Raw genomic sequence first — 26,826 nt, 5'->3', positions numbered from 1 at the left:
CTGCAATTTGATCTAGAGACAGAATTCTTAATTCCATTATCTACTTCCAATTTTCTGATTTGTGTCCCTTGTCTTGCAATGTCATCACCACCACTACCTCTGCAGAAGGAGGATTAAGCAGCAAGGCTGTTTGCCATCCTCTTTCCATACTTTCCATTTAGAACTGCAATATCAGAAACACAAATATTTTGGCTTCGTTTTTGTACGAAATATATATTATGGGGACAAGGGGCAATATTTTCTGTCTTGTATTTTGAAGCAGAATGGGCCAAATTGATTATCTTCCATTTCATCTCTTATATTTTATATTTTATCTCTTATATTTTTTTAAAATAAATTCTCCTAACACAGTAAATTTTTTGCTTAGGGAGTTGTGGAGAACACAGTACGGTTTACAAACCGCAGTTTGTTCAGGAAACCGACTGGGCACCCCATGGCATAGCGCGTTGCAGAAATACCGTACTGAATGTTACTTAAATTCTCCGACTATTTTATTTGTTTCTTTGGTCCAGCAAAGTAATTCGACATTCATTTCGGACTAATTAACGTCAGCCTCCAGGATCATTTTCGCTCAGATTGCGGAGGACGGCCGCAGAGCCGGGTTAAAGGTCTGCCGAGCGATTTATTTCAGACTACGTTTCCCAGGACACACTGCGTTTTCTCCGGAATGAGTTATTGGAGCCATTCCGGGTCAATCTAGCATGGCTTCGCTTGGAGTAGCCGGCTGCGTTAGAAGCGGGAGGGTGGCCTTGTTGCTTCCAAGGTGTCTACTAAGGGCCTCGTGGGGATGGAGGGAGTTTTGCGAAGGCCCCCGTGCAGGTTAGTTTTGGCGGGGGCATTAGGTAGTGACCGTTCCTCAGATGTAGGGATGGCGGAGTAGGTGAGAGTATTCCGACGGGAGCAATCTCATTGAAAGGATACGAACAAACTATGGTTGCGTTAAACCCTCCTTTTCTCTGCTCGAACTATTAGATTTCATGCGCTACCAGATTCAGGCTGCAAGATCCAAAAGACCATTAAGTAGCAGCAAAGAGATACAATAAACTTTGCTGTCATTGTTGACCGTCCAGATTTTTGCAATCCCATCTGGTTGCTCAGTTTAGGCACCCATAACTTTGCTATCAGCTTACTGGAAATCATCTGGAGCGATCCTATTTAAGCAGCAAAAATCTGAATTGTCGTTAGATGGCATATTTTAGTAGCTCAAATATGGTAGTCCTAGGTTACAGGAATTGAAGCACAAGACCCTCGGAAGGCGTCAGACTGGAGAAAATGTTCATTTGTCAAAGCTGAAACGATTTCTTTCAAGACCAATATGCCTTAAAGCCTTATTCATCTCAATGGGATCAAGTTTCACTTCATTGGGTTTATTCTTTTTGATCTCATTGCTATTTTGGCAGTTCAATTAATATCAATGGGAAATATTTTTGTGGTTTTTATTGGAACATACAACTTCATGATAGTAGGATGTAAAAATGTAAAAACTATCAGTGAAGACAGGAAGCTGCTTAGCCAGTCTATGTTTATCCATCATAATATATACTGTTATTTTATTTTTTATTTTTTGTGGCTCTTATGGATCTCGAACTAAAAGAGAAGGCTTAACTGAAATCTCAGTAAAAAAATGCTGTTTTGCTCAAGTAGACTTACTAAAGTGTAGTGTAAAAGGACAATAAACCTAAGGTCTAAAAATGATCTTTTAGTATTAGAATTTATTCATGAAATGTGTATATATTGCCATGTCTACCCTGATGCTTTCATGCATGCTGTCATTTGAAAATGTTATGGTCATCTAGTCATCAGTATGATTCTGAGCAGTTTGCCTTTAGAGTCCATGAGCCCGAAGTCAGATCAGAATGTAGTTCCCTAAGACGTGTTTCTTTTGCTTTACGTATAATTCTTGACTTACAATTACAATTGGGTCCTGTATTTCTGTTAAGCAAGGCAGTTGTTAAGTAAATTGTACCTGATTTTATAACCTTTTTGCCATAGTTAAGCAAATCACTGTGAAACACTGCAGTTGTTAATCATTTGGTCATTAAGTGAATCTGACTTCCCCCATTATCTTTGCTTGTTGGAAGCTGGCTGGGAAGGTTGCAAATGATGACCAAATGACTCTTGGATGCTACCAAGTGCTTGAATTTTATCATATGATCTTGGTGATGCTGTGACAGTTATAAGAGCAAAGATCTATTGTAAGTCACATTTTTCAATACCGTTGTAACTTTGAACAGTTACTAAATGGTTGTAAGTTGAGGACTACCTGTATAAGATAAAGTAGGATAGTATTCTGTAGCTACTGACAAATTATGAGTAACAATCACATATGTGGTATAGTGATTTACTTTATTTTTACTGTTTTTAAATCTGTAAGTCATTTTATTCATGTCTGTTTGGATATATTCAGGGAAAAATTACTTTGTTAATAGTATCCTGGACTCCAACACCTCTTTAATCAAGATTAAAAATCTGTATGAAATCCTTTTCATACTATTTATTTGCTGTATAGAATTAAGTTAGATCTTTGAAATATGAAATCTTTGTGCCGTTCAGCTATGAGGGAGCTGCAACTTTCAAGCCAGCATCTGTCTTATACTTTGGGAAAGCACTCTTAAGAACCATAGATTATATAGTGTCATCTGCGGTGAATAAAAAAGTCTACCCCAATAGCTACTCCATTTGATGGAAAAGAAAAAAGAGAGGCTTTGTCAGAGTATACTTTGTCTCCCAGGATGACACTAGAATGGGAGAGAATTGGAAATAATGCATGTATTTTTCCTTTCTTGGGATTAGTGAGATGGAAAATACAAATTAAGCAATATGAAGTGTCTGCTTCTCATCCTGCCTTTCCAGAATGAACCCTGCAAACCATACATTTCTGTTTGTCCCCATAGCTTCTTGCCTTTTACCTACAGTATGATTCCTCCATCTATAAATAACTTATAATATAATTACTTTGTATTTATTTGTGCTTATCCCCAGTTGCATATAGGGTTTTAGCTAACAGTTGATAAACTTTTAAAAGTTTATTTTTTAATGATATAATGTTTTGCTGTTGTGTTCTAGCATTTGTGTATTTTTTGTGAACTACTTGTTTTACAGAAGAAACCAAAACAGATGTTCCAAAGCCTTGTTTCAGGGATGAAAAAGTTCAGAGCTTACTCTCCAAGATGACAGGGATAGATTTGCAGAAGATTTTCAAAGCAAGAAAACAAGAGCTAACACCCCCGGTATACAAGGTCATGACAGAATCCCAGCTGGAAGAGGTATTTTAACTGTTCTAGAGTGAGCGCCTGTTACTCGTCCCAGCTTCTGCCCACCTAGCAGTTCGAAAGCATGTAAAAATGCAAGTAGAAAAATAGGGACCACTACAGTGGGACGGTAACAGTGTTCCGTGCGCCTTTGGCGTCTAGTCATGCCAGCCACATGACCACGGAGATGTCCTCGGACAAGCGCTGGCTCTTCGGCTTTGAAACGGAGATGAGCACCGGCCCCTAGAGTCGGAAACGGCCAGCACGCATGTGCGGGGGAACCTTTACCTTTATGACCATAAATAGAAGATGTGTTGATTTGTATGTGTAATTATTTACATTATTTTTCCCCCCTTAGGCTTCAGCACAAGCTCTTAAGAAGGCTAAAGAGTATCTCAAAATGCCTCCTGTACTGAATGAACGGGAACCAATTGATGATGTTTTAGCTGAGGACAAGATAATTGATGGATTTGAGCCCTATAAATATGTATTTACTGATTTAACATATGATGTCCCACACAGTGTAAGTCTTTTAGATACCCATGGTAATAACTCTGAAATGTATGGCTTAATCCTATTTTCTGATTCACTGTATAGGCGGTGCTGTACACAGAGCAGTAGCTTAATAGCTTATTTTAAGGACTAATTTCAGTGACTGAGGCTTTTCATATCACTCATGGGTTTATGAAAAATCAAAGTTTTTCAAAGCATGCCGCTTTGTGACACTGTATTCCCATAGAATATAAGATTGACTTCGGCTGAGCCATACTTTAGATTAGTTCTTTAGGTTTTTCCCCCCCAGACCCGAATTGCCTGTTTTTTTCTTGGCAAGATGTTAGAAGAAATCAAATGTATGCATAATGAATATTTAGAATTCATCTTTGCATTACAAGACTATCTCTTGTACAGTTAGTTTTAAAATAGACTACAAGTAGTCCTTGCGTCACGGCCACAATTGATCCCAAAGTTTCTGTTGCTAAGTGAGACATAAGTTTTGTCCTACTTTATCTTTCTTGCCACCGTTGTTAAGTGAATCACTGAAGTTGTTACAGTTAGTAACATGGTTGTTAAGTGAATCAGGCTTCCCTACTGACTTTGCTTGTAAGGTGTCACGTGACCCTGGGACACTGCAACTGTCATAAATTTGAGCCAGTTGCCAAGCATCTGAATTCTGATCACATTATCATGGTCATGGTCGTTAAGTGTGAAAAATGGTCATGTCACTTTTTCCAGTGCTGTTGTAACTTTAACAATCACTAAACGAATTGTAAGGCAGGGACTATCTGTAATAATATTTGCTGACAAGAGTTTGGAGACGGCTACTGAATTCTATGCGAGACCTCAGTGCCTAATTTTCCAATTTGTCACTATCTTATTTATCACTGGTTTTGTAAAGACAAAAATCAGTTATTATAGAAGAATTGAGCCAGCAAGTTAGTTTCTAAATTTTCCCATTGAAATAACATTGGGGTATTTCAAGTGAGTGCTATGACTGGCTGTATCATGGATACCCATTGAATGTTACCCATTCAAATAGCTGCTTGGAATTTCTCAAAAGCCAGTTGATGTTTAAAATTTATACTAATTCTTGTCTACTTTAAAATGAAAAGAATTAATGCCACCATGATAAAATTGTAGCTTACTTAATGTTTTATTTTTCAATTTCAGGAACGATTCATTGTAGTTCGAGAAACAAATGGAGTATTACGCAAGGCCACCTGGGAGGAAAGAGACAGGATGATACAGATCTACTTCCCAAAACAAGGCCGTAAAATTGTCCCTTCATCTATATTCAGCAATAAAAATTGTGCAGTGGTAAATACAGGAACATTAATTTTCCTCTCATAGTCTTTAGGGCGACTCAGTTGGCTTATCAGATACCTGTTATTTGGGGACAATTGCCTAGCATTATCTTTTAAATTATTAGGCACCTAATTCCAGCTTGTTAAATTTAGCAAGTGAGTATGAATATCCCTCAGTCTTATATTCTAGTTTAACTGGACTAAAAATAAGTTGTCAATTTAAGGTTTTGATTAGTAAGTTGACATTAAACTACTGGTATATAGTATTAATACAGGAATACTAATGGTTCTCAGTTCCAGTTGGTGGAACTGGGACTGTTTACCTTCATTTGAACACTTGATTTACACACCTGAATAGCTTTTATTCCTGGAATCTTACTGCAGAAGTGGGTTTTCTCCTAACTGCTTTGTGGAAAATTTAAATCAAAGTTTTTGACATGAAGTGCTACCTTTCATTTTTGTACAATATTTCTTGTTTTAGACTATGTTTCTTCAGGACCGTCATGAAGAATTCCTTGATCGCTGTCTTATGCAGTTTGAGCCAGATTCAGCTAATTATATCAGAGTGAGTTATCAGTATTGCTCAATGGAGAGATGGAACTTAGGAACTGCTCTCCAAAATACTGTAAAAGAAAATTTGGGAACTCTTCAGCACTATTTGTATTTGTAGTAGATTTGAACTTCATTTAAACCTTATTAATCTGGCTTCACTTTTTTTTGTATTTTGCTTCTATCCTGTGAGAGTCCAAGAAACTCTTAGACAATGTAGAAACATTTGTGTTCATTTTGGTGGTTAATAGATGTGTGCATATTAAGATTGCACTTAAAGGAAGTGTGTTGGCAAAACCCTTAGGAACTTCTGTGGTAGACTTATGATCACTTACATTACAAAACATGTAAGTGGCCTGCAATTCATTTGCTATACCTGTGGTTATTAGTGACCTCTTGAAGTATGCTTTGCAATCACTGCTCAGAAAGACGAGTTCAATATTTTCAGTAAGTGCATCATACAGTATATTTATTTTGATGGCATTTGTTCAATCAGCTCATTCATGGACTAAGATGAGGGCATAGGTCACATTGCAGTACTGCAGGATTATATATATTCTAAAAAGTGGGCTAAATTTCCCTATTGTACATTTCTGGAAATGCATTATGATTTTTAAATATGCTTATCTGAACAGATGCATCACGAGACATACGAGGATATTGATAAACATGGAAAGTACGATCTTCTGCGTTCAACGAAATATTTTGGTGGGATGGTCTGGTACCTTGTAAATATAAAGAAAACAGAAGGATTGCTACTAGACATGGTCCAAAGAAATTTGTAAGTACTTTGGTAAGCCAATATTTCTGTATGAAAGGAATTCACTAAACTGTTTCACTTGGCAATATTGTATTTAAAGTGAGCCATGTTTATCCATGATATCTATTCAGATTGAAAGCTAAGATGATTATTACTTCTTGGAAGTTCCCCAAGAAATTCCACTGCTCTGGGCTAGACTGTGAAGCTTTTTCTTTTGGTTGACATTGGCAGTCTCTTATATTCAGCTGCTGGAAATCTGATTTCTGTATAATCCCTAGGAGTTGAATTTCAGTTGAGAGCATATTTTTGTTAGTATGAAAAAGTGTATTTCAGAATTCAGTTCAAGTTTTTCTTGCTACTGTTACAAGTATTTCATAAATAATTGCCTGATTTATCTTATGTATTAATTGTTGCAAAAACAGTGGATTGCTGAAGTTACAGAGAAGCTCAGTTTTTGAATAAAAGTTTATGTCCTACATAGTAGTGGCTTATTTTCATCAGTATTTCTTTCGCTATAAGCTAGTAACATTAAGCCACCTCCTGAATTCTTAATAATCTGAATGTTCAAATTAAATATGTGAAACTATTTAGGAGTTGTTACAAATGAACTTCTGAATTTCAGGCTTGAAGATGCTGTAAATTTAATTACCCTACACCATATGCTCCATCCTGATTGTGAATCAGCAAGAGAGGCACAAGAACAAGATATCCAAGGGATAGATTTAATTAAGGTATAATATACATTTTGTGAATGTAAAAAAGTTGACTATAGAAAATGCATATATCAGCATCAGCTGGGAGTCACAACTTTGCATCATCCTAGTGGCTGTTGAAATAAAAGCAGTTTATTCATATTCAGAATTTGTTTTTAAACTTGTGTAATTTTTTTCACCATATTAGCTGTCAATTCCTTTAGAAGTTTAGCCACACAAATTTACCAATTGCTTTAGTATAAGAGTCCAGAATGTTATTTTCAAAATTATATGGGATACCTGATTATCATTTTAATTTTTTTACAGGCATTTGCAAAGGCAGAAACATCAAGAGCCGGCTACATTGAACTTATCCTACAGGCTTATCAAGCACCTTCACCTAAGTCTGCAGCTTCACAAAGTGATTAGATCAATAAGATCATTTAATGTCTAATGTATGAAAAAGGAGGAAAAATGTACATAAAGCTCTAAAAGAACATTTTTATACCATGTATGATAAAATTAATTATTCCACAATTTCCTAGTATGCCTACTTTTTCATTTTTATTTTAAATCAAACCTTCATACACCAGAGACTGAGGGAATCCAAGACATTTATTGGAGAATTGTTTGATCATGTGATGCGAGCTTGCTACTTTATCTAAGGAAGCCTACATTACAATGGAGAAATCTCAATCTGTACTGTAAAATACTGTCCCTATTTATTTTCCATCTTAAATATAAAAAGAGTCACTTTTCAACAAGACTACATTGTCAAGCATAACTAGGTGTGAGAATGCACATCAGTTTAAAAGTTCAGTCAGACATTTCTTCATCCAGAAAAATATCGGTGGTATCAATATCTTCCAATTCCAAGTTATCCAGATCTACATCCAGGTCCAGTAAAACCTAAAACAAGAAAAAAGTAGTTGGGGAAAAAATCTGATATCTTATTAGCAAAAAAGTAGACCCATTATTTTGTCATGATTCTAAAGATGAATTGTCTTATTGACAGCGCTACTATCTTATATGGCCATTGATCTTATTTGTAATTAAATTCAAATTTAAATCAAGCCAAATTCTTCACAACAGAGCTATCTTGCAAGGAAAAGCCATGAATTAATTGTGTATAGCTCTTATATTTTTTGAAAAGTGGTTTATAAATCAAGGGTTATAATCTACCTTTGATTGTTAATATACATCGGCAGCTAGCACCACTCTTAAGACAAAATAAACAGGAAACTTCTAACTTGTTAGAAAAAGTATACAGTCCTTATTCAACAGACACAATTAGTTATATAGTTATATAAATAGTTGGAAGGGATTAGGATTGCTACGATCCACAGAATATCAGAATTAAATCAACAGTGTAGCAATATGTAGAACAGATGATAATAATTAAAATCTTGCAAAAAAAGTCTTTTATCATGCTTGGCATACAAAAATTAATTCGTGATCAATTGTAAGATAATAAAGCCATTTTAGTCCTAATATTTTTAACTACAATTACTGAAGCTTTTTACTATGCTGGATCAATGCTGAAATTCATTAATCAGTTGACAGATACGATTAACCATATTAAAATAGTTTCTTTCTTAGGAACAAATTGGAAAATAAATATATTAGAAAAAACACTAATTAAAAAACATTAATATATACTTTCTTAGTTTCATACCTAAAGCTGATTAAAACCATTAATGAGGAAGATAGTACTTAAAATGTAAGAGAAGATGTTATGCTAGGACAAGTCAATGATTGCAGCTACATGCTAGAGCTCACATTTGAACACAATAAAGTTAGCCTGTATTCAAAAAATATTGTTTATCTTAGTTACCACTGCTCTTTGAAGGCAGTTAATTAGTATTTTAGAAAATGTTTAAAAAAAACTGATGTATTAGTGTTCTAAATAGAGGGACAACTTACATTAAAAAGTTTACTGGCTAGCAGTCAATTTATACTGACTTGGCTCTGCATAGCTTACAAAACATTTAATTTTGACACTATCACAGTAACTTGAAAGAAGGAAATTACAGAAGTGTAGTAGGATTAGAACTTCCAAACTTCTAATTCCTTTCTTTCTAGTATAGTAAATTTACCTTTTCATCTTTGATCTCAACTGGAACCTTTCCAGCAACTGGAGGCTCTACTACAGGTCTGGGAGATGGCACTGGTTCGTCTTCTGATTCCTTATGATAAAAAAAAGAAACCGACCCCCCCATATAATGAAGAAATAATGTATACTTGTGCTTATCTGTACCATAGCCATTCTGTTCTAACATAAACTGAACTTTCAGCGAAACCCCAATTTTTTAGACCATCCATCCAGTGTACTTCAGAAGCACAAAATAAAATTTTACTCTGAATTTCACCTTCTGTTATTTCTAAAGTAATTTGAACAATTTGTGTTATTACTTTTTTAAAGATTTATCCCGCCCTAATTACCAAATCAGTGAACCTATTAATATTCCTTTCTCTTCCTATTTTTCCCACAACAACCCTGTGAGTTGGGTTGGCTTGAGAGTAAATGGCCTAAAGCCACCCGACTGGGATTCACACCTAAGGAGGGATTAGAATTCTGTCTCCTGGTTTTTATGCCAGTACCTTAACCACTATACCAAACTGGCTCAGTGTTACATTATCCAGCCAATTTACATCAATTGCATAATTATGGCAACTACAATCATTATCTAGATCAGGGGTGTCAAACTCAATTTCATTGAGGGCCGCATCAGCATTGCGGTTGCCCTCAGGGGGCCGGGTGGGTACGGCCAGGGTGGGCGTGGCCTACTGGGTGGGCGTGGCTAAAGTGTGTATGGCCTGGGTGGGTGTGGCCAGCTCTACATCGTTCGCATCAAGGGTGCCTATGGGGGCCTGGGCAGGAGTGGGACAGATCTGAGGGTCTCTGGCAGAAGGAGGGTCTCTGGGCCAGGGCCAAGGCAGTGGGGGCCGTTCCCTCACTGTTTCCAGGATGGCTTCGCGGGCCGCATGAAACCACTTTGCGGGCCTGATCCGGCCCCCGGGCCTTGTGTTTGACATGTCTGATCTAGATGCTTTTCAATCTATATGGGATGAACACAGCATTGGTTATTCTTATAGATGACCACTGTTGTGACCTGTATAGGGAAGGTTTGTGCCTGTTCCATCTATGATAAACAAAGACATTGTCACAGCAGTTCTGTTGTTTTCTAAGTAGTTGGGTATGGCTGAGACAGGATAAGAAATTAGTCTAGTGGAAAACTTCTCCAACTCTTGTTGGCTCTTTGGAATCTTTTTTTAAAAAAAAACTATTAATGGGAAAGGACATTAGTACCTTTATAGTCCAATATCAAGTACTTTATTTTTAAATATACAAAACTTTCAAGCTGTAGCTAAAAGATAATTGTTTTTCATTGATAGTATTCATGTTGTGAAATACATTTTGCACTGAGTTTAGGCTCCTTTAGCCTGCTTTTTATAGCCTCCAGAAATGTATTAAAACCTGATTTTTTCCAGAGAGCAGTCTAATGATTATATTTTTTTTATAGCAGAACCTTTAAAATCTTCACATTAAGTAATCAATATTGGACTAAGAATTTATCATTCTGAATACCTAGTTGATCTGAATAGCCAAGATACTTCAAACTAAAACAATTCTGAGGAAAATAAATGAAGAATGCACACTTGCTTATCAAATACAATCTACTGCTTTCTACAATGCTGTATAAATGGAATCATCTGTATAAACCCCTAAAAATACAGTGTGCTTTGAAATGCTAAAGAATTTATTTGTATCAGGATTGGCATTATTTTCTGCAGAGTGATGCAATCCTGGGGACCATACTAAAAAGGGTGAGAACACTCATGTTTTTTTTTCTATATTTTTTTCTCTCACAATCTTTGTTTTTCCTACTGGAAAAACTGCAAAAGGATTTGGAAATCATACAAAGCTTCACAAAATATTTATCTTAAAAGCCTTTTTTGGAGGGGAGGGCAATTTGTCCAGCCCTGCTTTCCTTGGTGCTCTCTAAAAGGTGTGATATCCTCAGATTTATTAATACTGACCTCTGATACTTTGTTTTCCAGTGTGAAATCTTTGGCTTCTTCTAAGATATTTCTTTCTTCATTTGGCTAACAACAACAAAAATTAATAATGCATAAGCAGAACTTTACTGATTCTCAAGATTGCTAAAATTGTTGGTAACTTGCATCAACTTACAGTAACTAGAGGGTATTCACTGGCTGGCCGTGATAAGGTTTGGGATTTTTTTATGTATTCTTCAGCAACAAATGCCTCCTTCAATCCAGGGAACAAATTTTCATATTCTGTGGGGTCAGCTAGGGATTCAGCTGCTTTCTGATTGATTTTAGAAAGATTTTCTCTCCATAGTTTTACAACTCTGAAACAGATTACCAATGCAAGCAGCTCAGTTTTGAACAAAATATTTATACTATGAAAAACCAATTTCACTGCTCAGTTACCTTGAAACTTGGCTTGGCAAATATGTTCGTGCTAAGAAAGCTGCTTCTGGCAATCGTCCAGTTTTAATCAAAAGTTCAAGACAATGGTCAAGCCTACAATGAAACAGAACTTCCTTTTTTAAAAAAAGGACAAATTAGTAATATAACAGAAGTATGAAAAGTGTGCCTACAATATTTCTATAGCACTGCAAAAATCTGTGATATCATCAAAAGAAACCTATTTATCATTGTTTCAGTATGGGTTATTGACATTGGGTGCATGTAACAATAATATTGCCTGCCTGTACCTATTTCAAATTCAGTTCCTGGTACAATTTAAAGTGCAGGCTTAATTTATTAAGTACTTTAGGCTTTAGCACCTTGATACTTGCAGCACTGCCACCTATTATCTGTATAAGCCTGACCTATTAGAACACGGAGACAGAAACTCCTGGTCTAACACTTCTAAGAAAGTGAGCATTGACTAGAACCGTGTTTCTTAATATGAGTGCCTATGTAGAAAAATAATGGAATATTAAAATACTATCAAGTGACTCGGAACTGCGTCAATTTAATTTTTAACATGATAAAATATTAATAAATATAACCCAGACAACATAGGGTCCTCCATAATTTTTAAAAGTGGTGGGAGTTCCTGAGAGAAAACATTTAAGAAACACTGGACTAGAAGTTGCTGCTTCTCTGTGGCATCTTGTTGTTGTGAAGTAATCCCGCAAAGATCAGACTTTGTTAAAGTCTAAAGTTAAAGAAAAGGTAGCTCTTGTGGGTATAAAATCTACCTATCCAGATTTGGAAACTATAGAAATTTAGAATGTGAAACTGAAAAATAAAAAAAATAAACAAAATTGCTGGCCAAGTTGAAAGACAAATACTATGGTTACATTAATATTTGTGTCAGGTTTTCCCAAACTTTAAATAGTCATGGGGTGTATGTTTTAGTAACCTTGTTTCAGTCTTTCATTGAGTGAGTTGTCCGTTTACTCATGTGCTAAAGTAAGCTATTTTAAGGTTAGGTAAAGGTAAAGGTTCCCCCGCACATGCGTGCTAGTCGTTTCCGACTCTAGGGGCCAGTGCTCATCTCCGTTTCAAAGCCGAAGAGCCAGCGCTTGTCCGAGGACGTCTCCGTGGTCATGTGGCCGGCCTGACTAGACGCCAAAGGCACACGGAACACTGTTACCTTCCCACCGGAGTGGTCCCTATTTTTCTACTTGCATTTTTTACGTGCTTTTGAACTGCTAGGTTGGCAGAAGCTGGGACGCATAACAGGCGCTCACTCTGCTACGCGGCACTCGGGATTCGACCCGCCAAACTGCCGACCTCCTGATTGACAAGCTCAGCATCCTAACCCACTGAGCCACCACGTCCCTTATTTTAAGGTTAAGAACACCCAATTGCCGGCCACTGAGAACAGCTGTCTTAACATTTTCACCCTTTCTCTAGAGAACCAACAAGACTATGGTTGCATAGGTTTAGAGGGGAAAAAGAGAGATTTTTGTGTATTTTCTAAATACTAATGTTTATTTTTTGAGGATACTTGGAAAACGCTACTGAATATGACATAATGTTTGATACTTACTCTCCTTGCAGAAAGTAGCTCATAAATGCTACATTGTTCTTGCCATCTTTTTCTGCTGCTTCAGCTAGCTTGTTCACCATATTAGTATTTCCTGAAGCTGTGGCTAAAAGCAGTAAGCCACCATAGTCTTGTGCGTGATGCAGGCATTCTTGGGCAAGGCCAAACTGGCACTTAGTGATAGCAAGTTCAGCTAGCTGCTTCCACTTTTGCTCAGACTATAGAAACAAAATATTTTCATCTTTTGAGCATCATACATGCTAAATGGTTTTGAAAATCATTTGGTTCTCCTACGGCTGATATTTTTTAATTTCGTTACACCTTTCCTTTTATAAACATTTATTTTGTTAATAGGCTTATATGCAATTCCAGTTATGATAGACTCTGAACAGTTCAGTAATAAGAATAAAAACAAAATTCAAAATGTACAGTAAATTACTGAGACTCTGAGGAAGTCTCTTCTCTTCTGAGGAAGACATCTTCTCACAGAGGAAACAAAGACAATGATCTTTACTCCAGACACCCATTCTCCATTGCTTCCCAAAAAGCAAATGGAATTGGGCCAATCTAATATTGTGGAGGATTCTGTTCCAGAAGATGGGGTACTTCTACGATATTTTTAAGATGACACCAACATACCTCTGCTTCCAACGCAAGTTGATATGCAATCTTAAGCTCACCAAGCTGAAGAGCAAGCTCAAAACGATGTTCAGGGTCTGTTGATACGGCAAGTGCTTGCTGCTTGAAACCCTAAACACAGCAACTTGTTAGTGACAGAGTTTTCTTAACATCCTATACAGTAGAAAAGTGTCCTTTACCCTGATCGCTGTTATAGTTTCAAATATTTAAGTGTTAAATGTTAATTGCTATATAGTTTCCATTTTGCTAAATATGCAGCTGTGCAGTGCTAGCACATTAAACAAGACTGCTCAATACAGGCTGCATGTTAGTCCCCCTCCTCCCCTTAATTTCTAGCACGCCAAGCATACCAAGGTGGTGTCAACAAACTCTAACTGTAAATTGCCGAAGTACAGATCACTTTTCCAAAAGTAAGGAATAAAATAGCCTGATTATACCTATTTTACAGCCAGGTATTACATATAAGGGTTGAAAATGTCCTGTCCTTTCTGATAACACTGTTGCCTTATTAATGCACAATGGAGTCCCTGATGCTCTTTGCATTTGCCTGTTTGCTTGTAGACATTTCATTATTTTTGTGTCCTGACAGTGTTGGTAGGAGTGTGGTTTTCTCCTTGGTAATTAATATATCTAATATTTTCTGAGTTCATAATTGCTCCTTCCTCATCCTCAAAAGCAAAGAATATTGGGACATCTTAATTTTAAACAAAACCTCTGGTTGTTCACAACATAAAATTCCACTACAACTAAGACTTGAAAGACTAGGGCAAACGATTTTACCTGCTTCTCGAGGAAGTGTGCAACTCTGATCCTCTGTTCCTTTGGAATTGTAGGGAGAACTTTGTCGGCCATACTGAAGTCTCTCCTCATGACTGCAGTCTGATATTCTAGCACTGAGACTAGTAAGGAATAACTCACTATATTTAATTCTTTGTCACCAAGGTAAAGCCGGTTGTCTTTGGGGATATACCCTAATAAATACATTGTTCTTTAAGAAATGAAAAAAGACAGAGGAAAGTATGTTAGTACAGATGTAAAGTTTCAAATAGTTGAATCTGAGAAATAAGAAAGATTAGAATAGTTATTTATCTAATGTAAATAGGCCAATTGCATCAGCAAGCATGTTCTAATTATGACTAAGTCTAAATACCACTTCTTAGTCTGTTATGAAGCAATGTTTTGCACAGCCACCGAGAACAATAAGGAACTATCAAAACATAATAAATATACTGAGGCACTGACAATAGTGGAAAAGTTTCTTCCAAGTAACCAATTAAAAAGCAACTTGCTGTAATTCTAAATATCCAGAATTATTCCTTTTCCTTAAAAAAATACATACCAGGGGAAAATTGTGTAAAATATTGAGTCTTCTGCATTACAGTGAATGAACAATAAAGAGTTAGGATTATGGAATCTTGCCACCATCAACACCTTTACTAGAGTCTACTAAGACTCCAACACCTCACTATCAACATTTCTCTTCTCTCCATCAAGACTAGAGAACTGCAGTTTTCTTGACATTATTTCAATCTGGAAATCACCCTAAGGACCATATGGCTGTCCATTAAGAACGGATAGAAGGCCCAATAGCAGAATGACTTTACATCAACAAAAATTATATCTTATGATCTACAGAATGCTTACCGGTCCAAGTGTGCAATAGTGACAATTTCTCCTCCAACGTAATAGTTCAGCCTGTTCACAGAGCTTGTATATATAAAACAATCTCCCACCCAAAGTCCTGTTTTCACAATCTCTTGAATTTCACCAAGGACCTAGTGGAAGAGGTAAAGAGTTTACACTCTGTAATATCCCAATAGATTCAGCAAAATGATTCATTAAGCAGAGGTTTAGCCATATTGGCAAATTAATGCATTATTTCATGAGCTCTGAAGTGAAATTAAAATACGAATTTGCCAAATTGAAGAGTATTCTGCTAAAACAGTGACATAATAAGCAAAGATGAACATTTGCTACCCATATAGTTTTATATCTTATTATGAAGCAGAAATTCACAAGTATATTGATTTACCCATTCACTTATTTTATCAGGAAAATACATCTATACAAATACAACATGTACTGACAAGGGATCAGATTCCACTGTACCAATACCTCAAAGGCATCTTCAATGCCATCTTCAGTGACTCCCTCATGAGTATCTTGTGCGGTTGCAACTTTTTCAGAAAGGTATTTCAGAATGAAGAATGATTCTTCTGTAGCTATGCAGACAAGTTCACCAGAGTCAGACCAGAAAATCTAAATCGAAACAACAGAAGCCATGGGTTGTGAAAAGTATATTGAGCTGAATATTCTGCATTTGAAGAAAAACTTTAAAAAATTCAGTAAGTACTAATACTGTTATTTATTAAATTTAAAGAATTTTCTTCAAACATGCTGTGCATTATAACTGCATATAAAAATCAAGAATCACATTCATTAGAATAAGACCAATTCATCTGGAAGGATACTTATAACAACCCAGCCTCCATGGCTTCATCAAATAAATAGGTTTTCACCAATGTTCTAAAATCTAGGAGATTCTTAGATAATGAATGAGATTCAGTTGAAATAACAACTTACATGTTTGGGCTGTATTTCAATTCTGCGTATCAGTTCTGTATTTTCCCAGTCATAAAATGCCAAACCATTGACAGATCGGACACCCAATAAGAAACCACCATATATACCTGTATCAAAAGGAAATAAGAATTAGTGTTTTTCTAGAAAATGCTCCATATAATTAAATAGAATGCTAAGCATTATATGTATAACATGCCTTCTGCTCCAAAATCAGGTTTAAAGGATTTCTTCTCTTTGAAGTTTTTAAATATCTTGACACTGCTATTGCTTTCTCTGATTGCATACCTGCACATAAAAGAATTCAATATAACTTCAACATGCCAACACATATAATAAGAAGCAGGCAACAATAGGTACCCAGAATGCCTATGGTTTGCTCAAACACATCATTAAGTTATTCATGTTTTCCAGGGCTCAAATGAAATAAGTGAGACATGGATTATGTATAACCCATCAGCCATGCATGCCTTCCCAAAATTAGAATATCCAACCATTATTAAAATGTTTGAATATTACAATTTATTTTTTAACATTTTTCACATATGTTTCACACTTATTTGAGAAATAGTAGTAGTTGTTTCAGATACACATTATACTTTCTAACTGAGGTGTTTCATGTGCCACATAATATAATACACAAAACTCTTACTGGGATTACTTTACTTACTCAGAAGAATCATGTGCCCATGCAAACTCCTGAGCAGAGCCAAAGCTCTTGTTTCTCAGTGCCATAGCAGTATAAATGATGTATTCACCATCCCCACATACTACTACAAATCTGAAAAACAGAAACATAACAGCATTAGTAAACCATATAAAAATGGTTTGTCTGTAAGACTCAAAAAAGGTATTATAAAAATATATATAAAACAACAGTGGTAGGGTACAAGTCTTGTATGCACGACGTACTGGGTACACTCAAACAGAACTGTGAAAAAGTAAAGTAAAATTATTTCTTATCAATGTCAATCAAACTGGCTTGGCAGTGATGATGTAATTCAGAGTAACAGAGTTCCATGTAGTATATTCCTAAAATGCTTTTGGCTCTACATATAATTTAAGACAAACCTTTTCCCCAAAACCTTCTGAAAAATGAACCTTACCGTCCATTTGGATTATGCTGAATAGTTTGAGGATATATTTCACAGCTGCCCATATCTTTCACAGCAAGAGGCAGCCTCTCCCCATCTTTGATTTCTGTATCTCCCATTGCTTTGAGATTAGCTTGCTGAATTTCTGAATGCTTGGCCCAAATAATCTTTCCATTTGCATCCATTGACATGGCTGGCTCTTCCCGACCAAGCTAATAAAGGACAAAATTAAAATGAAAATAGAATAAAACATCCTATACATTTCTCCAAAGCAATTTGCTTACATCTATGACATTTACAAAAAGTAATAAAAATCACCAATCCCAAATGCTCAGTTAGTGTCTGTTTCTCAGTTATGAAAAATATGCAATCATTCAGCTTGGTGGATATCAGTTATAGGTTTTATAAGACAAACATACTTTGACAATGATGCTACCCTCATCATATCCAAGGGCCACATTGTTTGATCCTCTTAGGCTTGCAACACACCATACGCGTTCCATGCCATAATTCAAAGTACTTTCCAGACGATAAGTACTTGAATGCCAGATGCGAACAGTTCCTGTATTTTTTTTTTTAAAAATGGGAGGGAACAAGAAGAAAAATAATTTTGATCTATGATCAACATAACTATTATATAGAATATTATTTAAACACTTTCAACAAGAACAAAAATCTATGGTTTCCTGAAATGGCTTATATACAGAAACATAGATAATAATCAGTAAAATGACTAATCATTAATAAACCACTAATAAAATATTTAAATATTTTTTAAAAATCTCAGAAGTGTTTAATAAGGAATTATATTTCCTAAGTATTTATTTTAAAAGGAATTGTTACTGTTAAATAATCACAATCTAAACTAATCTCATGGAAATGGACAAAACCCATTTATTGATTCATGCATTTATTCAACAATGTTTAAGCATTTCTTAAAAATCTTTTATGGAAAGCTCTTCACAGAACCAGTTCTACAGGAATTAGTCTTTTCGATCTTTCCTGAACTTAACATAGTTATAAGTCAAATGTTAATACCCCCCCCCCCGGGAAATCTATTGTTTATAATTAATATAGGCCTATGTGCATAAAAAAGGTTTTTTATAAGTAATGTTTAGAAGAAAGAAGCATTAACAATAACTCATAATAGACACCATAAATAAACCTATACTGATTTATTACTAGGTTTCTTTTACAACCAAATCAGGAATATTCCAATGAAATCTGGATTTGAATAATTCATAATCTTAAAGCAAAAAAAATGTGTACAGTACAGTATGATTGTGATAGACATTTCAATTTGTTACTGTTATAAAATATGGCAGTGGAGTGAATAATCTAATACTCTAAACAAAATGTTAAATTAGTTTCATAAATATATATCTAGATTACCATCTTCAGAGCCAGTGATGATAATAGGAAGCTCAGGGTGAAAACTGACACAAGAAACATTCTGTGCATGTCCCTCCAGAATTTGCACACAAGTTTTATTCTAGAAGAAAAAAAAGAAAATAATTGATAAAGATTCAGTTGCATTGAATCATCATGGATTATCATCACAAGTTTCAGTTGCACAGTTAAAATAATATCTATAATAATAATTTACTAAGGTTATATGCTGCCCAACCCTCAATGACTCTTAAATAATACAATGACAGTTTTCAGAAACATGTTTAGCATTCTCCAACAACAATAATCTTCAGCTAAATAACAAAACATAACCATAAATCCAGTTTTCAGTTAAAAAAAACCCAGCATGTCCAGCTATTTTCTATCACCCCCAAATGGTTTAGAAATAATATGATATACCTGATAATCCCAGATTTTAACAAGGCGATCATCTGCTCCTGAAATTAGGTAAGGCTTATCACCTCCACTGTAATAATCAATACTATTTACACCTTTCTCGTGCCCTTCTAAAGTAAAGTTGGGTGAAGAAGAGCCAAGCTGCCACACCTTGCAAAAAGATGAAATTACAGATTCTTAAAAAAACACAGTAGGCATAGTACATGTACCACCACCAGTTAATAAAGTTGATACAAACAGTGATTTTGAAACCTTCAGCTACATTAAGTTTATAATATTCTGCTCAAATTCCTGTGGGTAAAATTAAATCAGAAAGGAAAAATAGATCTTACTATATTAGATAAATAGTAAATAAATAAATATAGTAAAATAAATCTTACTATATTAGAAGTTTCTTCAGTTTTCTAAATAAACACTAAAATTGAATAAATTATGAACTTGCTGAAATAACTTCAAGCTTATGCAAGAAAAGGCATTCACAAAAGAAGTTTTTCTTAAGTCTTTCTGCATCAAGAGAAGCTAATCTTGGCTATCATATCGAATCTTCACAATCCATACCTCGAACCCCCAAGCAGTAGCTAATTAAAGCAAAAACTTCAAACCAATGAAAAGTATTAATGCACTAAACATACTAAAAAGTAACCAAGAGGATGTGTATTACTGATAATCAACTTCTGTAAATTCAATATGAAATTTAAGCAATATATATTAGTTTAACTAGGTTTTTGTATATGACAGCATAAACATTGGTATGAATCAATATTTCAAATCTGGTAGTTGTCGGTTCTGCTACAGAAGTAGTTAAGCATTTACAAAGCAATGCATTTATTTTACTGTAAATTAATAATTCTGACTTTCCAAGTGATAGTAGTTACTATTTCCAAAGAAAAATTCATTATTCATATATTATACCTTGATTGTTCTATCCAGAGAGGTACTAGCAAACTGGTTATTGTCCTTGGGATTTATGACAATCTGCATTACATAATGAGTATGCCCTTCAAACACTTGAGAACAGGCCCATTTTTTATCCCAATCCCATAGTTTAATAAGCATGTCATCTACGGGAGAAAAAGAACATAAATCATTGCAAATTTTTCTATCACTACTATTACCCGCTTTACAAAAATTGCACATTTTTACTAGAATGAAAAATTTAACTTAGCAACTAAGTGGTCTCTCTCTCTCTCTCTCTCTCTCTCTCTCTCTCTCTCTCTCTCTCTCTCTCTCTCTGTGTGTGTGTGTGTGTGTGTGTGTATAAAATTTAGAAATAAATTTAGAAAATCTACTTGACAAAAGGGATGAAAGCCAGACAATACATCAAGTATCCAACTATAAATACTGGCATTCTGTAGTTTTGATGGAACTGTATTGAGTTATTCAATTACAAAATCATGCTTCAACCTTCAGAAAAAGAGGTTTTGACCTTAGTGAATGTAAAGAAAACTGCCAAGAAAGTGTCTATGGAGATTCTCAGTCATCCAAGTCATGGTTATCCCAAAAGAGGAAACTGCATTTTGTTGTTTTACTTTGAAGATGTTTTGCTTCTCATCCAAGAAGCTTCTTCAAGCTCTGAAGAAGGTTGTTGGATGAGAAGTGAAATGTCTTCAAAGAAAAACAAGAAAGTCCAGTTGCCTCTAGAAAAAGCACCTTTGGGACTGCCAAGAAAGTAGATTTAGATTTAGATTTTATTAGATTTATATACTGCCCTTTTCCCATAGGACTCAGGGCGGTTTACAAGGTGTTTAAAACATCAATACAAAAATTAAAAAACAATTAAAAATGATTAAATTCAATCCCTGGAATAGAAATATAAAAACCCCAATTAAAACTCTCAGCCTGGGCCGGAAAGCTCAAAGAGCCAGGTCTTCAGGTCCCGGCAACCACGGGCAGCTGGTTCCAAAGGGTAGGCGCACCCACAGAGAAGGCCCTCCCCCTGGGTATTATCCGCCGGCAGTCTTTTACTGGCGGCACCCTGAGAAGGCCCTCCCTGTGGGAGTGCACAGGACGAAGGGAACCTGATGCCGGCAGCAGGTGTTCCCTCAAATATCCCGAACCCAAGCCATTTAGGGCTTTATAGGTCATCACCAGCACCTTGAATCTCACCCGGAGGGCAACCGGAAGCCAATGCAGCTCGCGGAGTAGAAGTGTTACATGGGAGTATCGGGAAACCCCCATCACAACTCGCACGGCTGCATTCTGCACCAGCTGAAGCCTCCGAGTGGTCCTCAAGGGCAGCCCCATGTAGAGAGTGTTGTAGTAGTCTAACCGGGAGGTCACGAGTGCATGAGTGACTGTGTGTAGGGCATCTCGGTCCAGATAAGGTCGCAACTGGCGCACCAAGCGAACCTGGGCAAAAGCCCCTCTGGTCACGGCTCCTATGTGATCTTCAAAACTGAACCGTGAATCCAGGAGGATGCCCAAGTTGCGAGCCCTATCAACGGGGGGGTAACACCCCACCCCCATCGTTAGCGATGGAATAAATTGGTTAACCCAAGATGCTGGTATGCACAGCCACTCAGTCTTGGCAGGATTGAGACGAAGCCTGTTTCTCCCCATCCAGACCCAGACCGCCTCCAGGCAACAGGACATCACGGCGAGGGCATCACTGGGTTGGTTCGGTGTGGAGAAAAAAAGTTGGGTATCATCAGCATACTGATGATACCCCACCCCGAAACCACGAATGATCTCGCCCAGCGGCTTCATATAGATGTTGAACAGGAGGTGAGAGAGAACCGACCCGAGGAACTCCACAAACAAGAGGCCTTGGGGCGGATCTTGATATACTTACCACTGCTAGTTAGAATAAAGGGTTGTGTAGGATGCACAGCAATGCAGCGAATATAATCTGAGTGTGCTTCAAACATATGTACTCTTTCCAAGGTATTATAGTTGAAAACTTTAATTTGCATATCATCCTGTGGGAAAACAAAATCAAATGAATAAGTAAAAGCATCACTGATTCAACTGTCATGATGAACAACTGAAAAAAATGAGTGCAGCATACAAGGATGGTGAAATGTTCTCAAAGACCATACTGCAGTTATATCAAGAGTGGAATCTGGGAGAAAATGGAAACTGAAGCAAATGAGAGGAGTGAAAGAAACTGGAATACAGTTACTGCAGTCAGCAAAAGTAAATAATTTATGTATAAAAGTTATAAAATTGATAACAGAGTGAATGAAATGTGCACATTAAGAGGAGGTGATGGGGAAGATACTTGTAATGGAGAAATAGTATTATGAAACCTTACTGTTGTGTGTAGCAACATATGAAATGTATAAAAAAAGCAGGACTATTGAAATACTGAAAAAATAATTTTATTTGTATTTTTTAGCTGCTCAACTCCAATGCGCAGCTAACAAACTGAGCAGAGTCCAGAATTTTTTTAAAAAACATAAAAGGTAAAAGATAAGAGTTTTGTCAGTGCAGTTGTATCCAACTCTAAGGGCCATGCTCCTCTCCGTTTCTTAGCTGAGGGAGCCAGCATTGTCCAAAGAACCTTTCTGTGGTCAGGTGGCCAACATGACTATAGGCCACACGGAATGCGGTTACCTCCCCATTAAAGTGGTAACTATTTATCTACTTGTATTTGCATGCTTTTGAACTACTAGATGGGCAAGAGCAAGAGCTGAAGCAAGTCACAGGCGCTCACCCCATCATTTTCCAGCTGACAGGCTCAGTATCTGTAACTGTTGAACCATTGTGCCTCCATGAAAATGTCAAATCAGACAGACAGACCAGACTAAAATACTCTAATAGATAAATAAACAGAACAAAAAGCATTCCTAATAATAAAACATAAATCCCAGGCCAGGCACAAAAAAGTCTTCACTAGGCTAGAATTTAAAAAAAGCATATAACACATTAAGAGGGTATGATAAAATGAAAACTTTTGAATGAAGGGATTTCTGAGTAAATATGAAATTGCAAGTTGACCGCTAATATATCAGTGACATATAACAAAAGCATGCACGGTAATTGAGTCACTTTTTTCTGAGATGGAAGGTCATATAAATTTGATGAATGACTAAATGTTTAATGAAGCATTCAACAGCAAACAGAGAATAAGACAACAATATATGCTACCCCCTTGACTGTTTCATAAATAAAAATACAAGGAATGTTGTGATGACTTTAGAGGCTAGAAACATGTACTTTTCCATACAAATGTCTGATGTCTGATTATATCGTTATTACATTGTATTATGTTTATGAATTGATGTCCATCAATATTGTGGAAAGTTAAATTAATATTATTCTGTGACCAAGTTTTATAATGATGTGCTTAAAAACCTAATCAAATAACTTGTTACACAGTATTTTTTTCATTTGCCTCTTCTATTTTCCCCTTTTTAGGGATATCAACACACTAGAAATAATAAAAAAATATTGAACTACATTTTATAAACAAAAGACATGTTAAACAGCTTAGATCACAGGTGTCAAAATTGTCATGTCACGTGATATGTCACGATGTAACGTGACTCTTTTTGCATTGCCAGCAATGCAGTGGGCACAGCTTCAGTATGATGAAACCAGCCCGTGGGCCGGGAGTTTGACACCCCTGATATAGATTGTCAAAGAAGCCATTCTCATTCTGATATTAAAACAAAACCTGGTCAACAGTTAATTTGGGGAAAATCCAGAAGTGCAGGCAAACTAAGAATCCTAAATTTCCACATAAAGATGAGAACATATATTTTAAATGTTAAACTGTGGATATAAAGTATGATTGGACATAAAAAGTTATCACAGTTAAATTTGAACTTCAGGATCTCTAACTTAAGTAAACTATAGTGTATCTCAATAGACTTTCAGAAATATATATGACACAAATGAACAACTTACAGCTCCTGTAACAACCCAGTTCTTTCTTGCCACAAATTTAGCTGCTCTGACAGGTAAGTCACATACTTCAAAAGTCTTCACTAGAGTCTGAAAATAAAATGTTAATTATTTTCACACAAATAGATTTTTCAAACGGTTATTGTTTGTCATGTAAGTTATAGCATTGTAAGGCTAGAATCATAAATTTATAATAATTTTGTTCTAATGCTATATAAACCTGGTATTTTGGGGAAAAAATAATTCAAAATTTTCTATATGCCTCCAAAGAGGAGGAAAAATACTAATACCACAAATGAAACCTTTAATGGGAGGACATGAGAGTTAATTAAAAAATGTATTGCATACAATGAATTTTTTTAGAAAAACATACACAAGGAGAGTATTATTTTTGCATGAATCTACTTCCATAATAATAATTATATTTTCATAAGGTTACCAACTATATTTAATATTAGGCTTACTTGTGTTTCATGATTCCAAACACAAACACTGCCATTGTAAAGGCTAGCTAACATCCATGGTTCTGTGGGATGCAAGTCCACACTCTTCACTCGGTCAGATCGAGCTGTTAGTTTCCGCTTTATATCAAGTCGGAGAGGCTAAAGAGAGGAAGATATATTAGGCTATATCAAACACAAACTATCTGCGTATACTATTAAAAAATGAAAATAAAAGTTTGGTTATATTTATGTAATATATCATTATTCTTTCTGCAATGAGCCAGATTAGTTTTTCATACAGGTGATGTTTGAAGTTGCTCAAACATTTTGTGAACCCCAGGCCATAAAATAAAGCAAGCAAGCAAATATTGCCACTGACGCCACAGAAACGTTCATTTTTACATAAAAGGAGCTCACTATCTATATAGATTAATCAAAATAAGACTGATGGCACTACAGAACAATTACAGAACTGATATTAAAAATAGTTTGGGGCAGCTCCTAGAAATGGACAGGAATACAACTGTACAAATAGAACCAAGAGGCTTCTAACTTGTGAGTACTTTAAAACCACACTGAAGGTAAAAGCTTAAATATTTTTTTAAAAAATGAGATGCCTCTTTAATATAACCATAACTATTAAGAGAAAAAAGGTCATTGACAAAGCATGAATATTTTATGCTTTAATGTTCCAGATTTCTAGTCCTTCACTTGTGTCTGAAAATGAAATACAATAAACAAAAAAGGAACACTCTGAAAAGGTTGAACTAATCAGAATTGATGGTACTGGATCAAACATGACAATATTTCAGTTTTAAAATAAACTAGCAGTTTCATTCTGCTCAGTGATAAAACAAAACATCTCTCATCTGTTCAAAAAGCATATGCATTTCTATCTCTTCAGCTCTGGAACATGCAGATTTTGTTTTGAACAAGTAAAGGAGTATTATTACAATAATCATGCAACTTTACCAGTAACCTAACTTACAAGTTAGCTATGGGGCACCAGCACTTATCTTTTAGTCCTGGTTTAATAAGTGTACATTAAGGCAATCATATCCATGCTGAAAATATCTGGATGGCCATTAGATGGAAATAAATAGAAACAGAAAACTCTCTGCTGTCAATACTGATCCTTGGGTTAGCCTCAGTTACACAGTCTGAAAGGGCATGAATGAAAGCAACAATTGCAGCATTGTTGAACATTCATAATCATATTATGTACATATAACAGAAAATGTACTTTAAGGCCTGTCCTTTTCCCAGCAACATTTGGAACAGATAATGAGCTAACTCCCAGGTAGGATAACTAACTAAAGATTGGCCCAGGAGGTATGCCGTCGTTGGCAGTTAAACCCTCTCAGAGCAGAGATGACAATTCTAACAGGATTCAGAATATGTTTTCACCCATAACAAAGAGAACCGAAAAATTTCAAGTCGTATGAGCCCAGGCGGGCCTCTTTTGATGCATCAGCATCTCCTGCAAAGGCAAATTGGCAGAAATAAATCAAGCTCAGAATCAACGAGCGTTCTCCTCTCCCGATCGACTTAAAACAGCGTTGCCATTTCCCCAGGGAAAACAGATTTTGCAGAGAAATCCTCAAAAACGGATTTTCTCTCGCCGTACGTTCGGACCAAGAGATACAGTATTACCGTCACGGTTGGATTTCTGCTTATTGCAAGCCTCATGAACACTCCCGAGCTTCCATCGATTAACCTACACCAGGGGTCGGCAACCTCGGCTCTTTTATGACTCGTGGACTTCAACTCCCAGAATTCCTGAGCCAGCATAGCTGGCTCAGGAATTCTGGGAGTTGAAGTCCACGAGTCATAAAAGAGCCGAGGTTGCCGACCCCTGACCTACACAAACAACCGTTTGGAAGAGCAACACTGAGGCTCTTGCATGAATGGAGGTGGAAGCAAGCCAAGTCTTTTCTAGACGTATTCCTGACCCGACCCCTTGTTTGATCCAGCTACATTCCTCTCCCCTCTCGGCCTACTATTTATATGGAAGCCTCCACTAAAAGTTTCTGAGACCCTCGACTGGCTCCAGCTTACCATAGCGCTGGCTCCCGCGTCGGCTGCTCAGGCCACCCAACTTGCCGAGGTCGGTTCCCAACTCAATTCACCGACGTGGAGTTTCCGGCTTCAATGGTTCTCGCGAGAGCCAAAAACCAAACGAGAACGTCGGGCAAATATTCTTCCGGCGCGCCTCCTGAGCAGGGATTTGGAGATTAAAAAAAAGGATAGAGATAAAAAAAAAGTGAAGAGGAGCTTACTCCACTTGGATAGTCTGTTTTGACATTTTCTATCGAATGGAGCTAATTTCTG

At 36.3% G+C, this 26,826-nt stretch overlaps 2 protein-coding genes across 3 annotated transcripts; one reads left to right on the top strand and one right to left on the bottom strand.

The window, feature by feature from the left end:
* Positions 1–689: 689 nt before the first annotated feature.
* Positions 690–7,523, top strand: MRPS22 (mitochondrial ribosomal protein S22). The gene is made up of 8 exons (XM_083364330.1): positions 690–819; positions 3,103–3,266; positions 3,610–3,774; positions 4,920–5,066; positions 5,535–5,618; positions 6,238–6,383; positions 6,985–7,093; positions 7,382–7,523. Exons 1-8 carry the CDS (start codon positions 702–704, stop codon positions 7,481–7,483), a joined length of 1,035 nt encoding a protein of 344 aa, XP_083220456.1. The 5' UTR covers positions 690–701; the 3' UTR covers positions 7,484–7,523.
* Positions 7,071–26,641, bottom strand: COPB2 (COPI coat complex subunit beta 2). 2 transcript variants are annotated; one of them, XM_083364324.1, is made up of 22 exons: positions 26,554–26,641; positions 24,517–24,654; positions 24,056–24,142; positions 21,996–22,122; positions 20,117–20,265; positions 19,208–19,354; positions 18,791–18,890; positions 17,818–17,960; positions 17,411–17,610; positions 16,975–17,085; positions 16,504–16,592; positions 16,308–16,414; positions 15,840–15,983; positions 15,369–15,499; positions 14,505–14,712; positions 13,725–13,835; positions 13,089–13,303; positions 11,513–11,605; positions 11,250–11,430; positions 11,096–11,161; positions 9,151–9,240; positions 7,071–7,963 (listed from the first exon to the last, which is right to left on the bottom strand). In XM_083364324.1, exons 1-22 carry the CDS (start codon positions 26,554–26,556, stop codon positions 7,871–7,873), a joined length of 2,733 nt encoding a protein of 910 aa, XP_083220450.1. In that variant the 5' UTR covers positions 26,557–26,641; the 3' UTR covers positions 7,071–7,870. The 2 variants fall into 2 exon arrangements, 1 of the variants encoding a protein (XP_083220450.1); XR_014492717.1 differs by lacking the exons at positions 7,071–7,963; positions 9,151–9,240; positions 11,096–11,161 and having other exon boundaries at positions 11,513–11,625.
* Positions 26,642–26,826: the final 185 nt, after the last annotated feature.

Source organism: Vipera ursinii, assembly GCF_947247035.1.
Source record: "Vipera ursinii genome assembly, chromosome: 5".
Classification (NCBI taxonomy): Eukaryota; Metazoa; Chordata; class Lepidosauria; order Squamata; family Viperidae; genus Vipera; species Vipera ursinii.
This window is presented reverse-complemented; position numbering and strand designations above follow the sequence as displayed.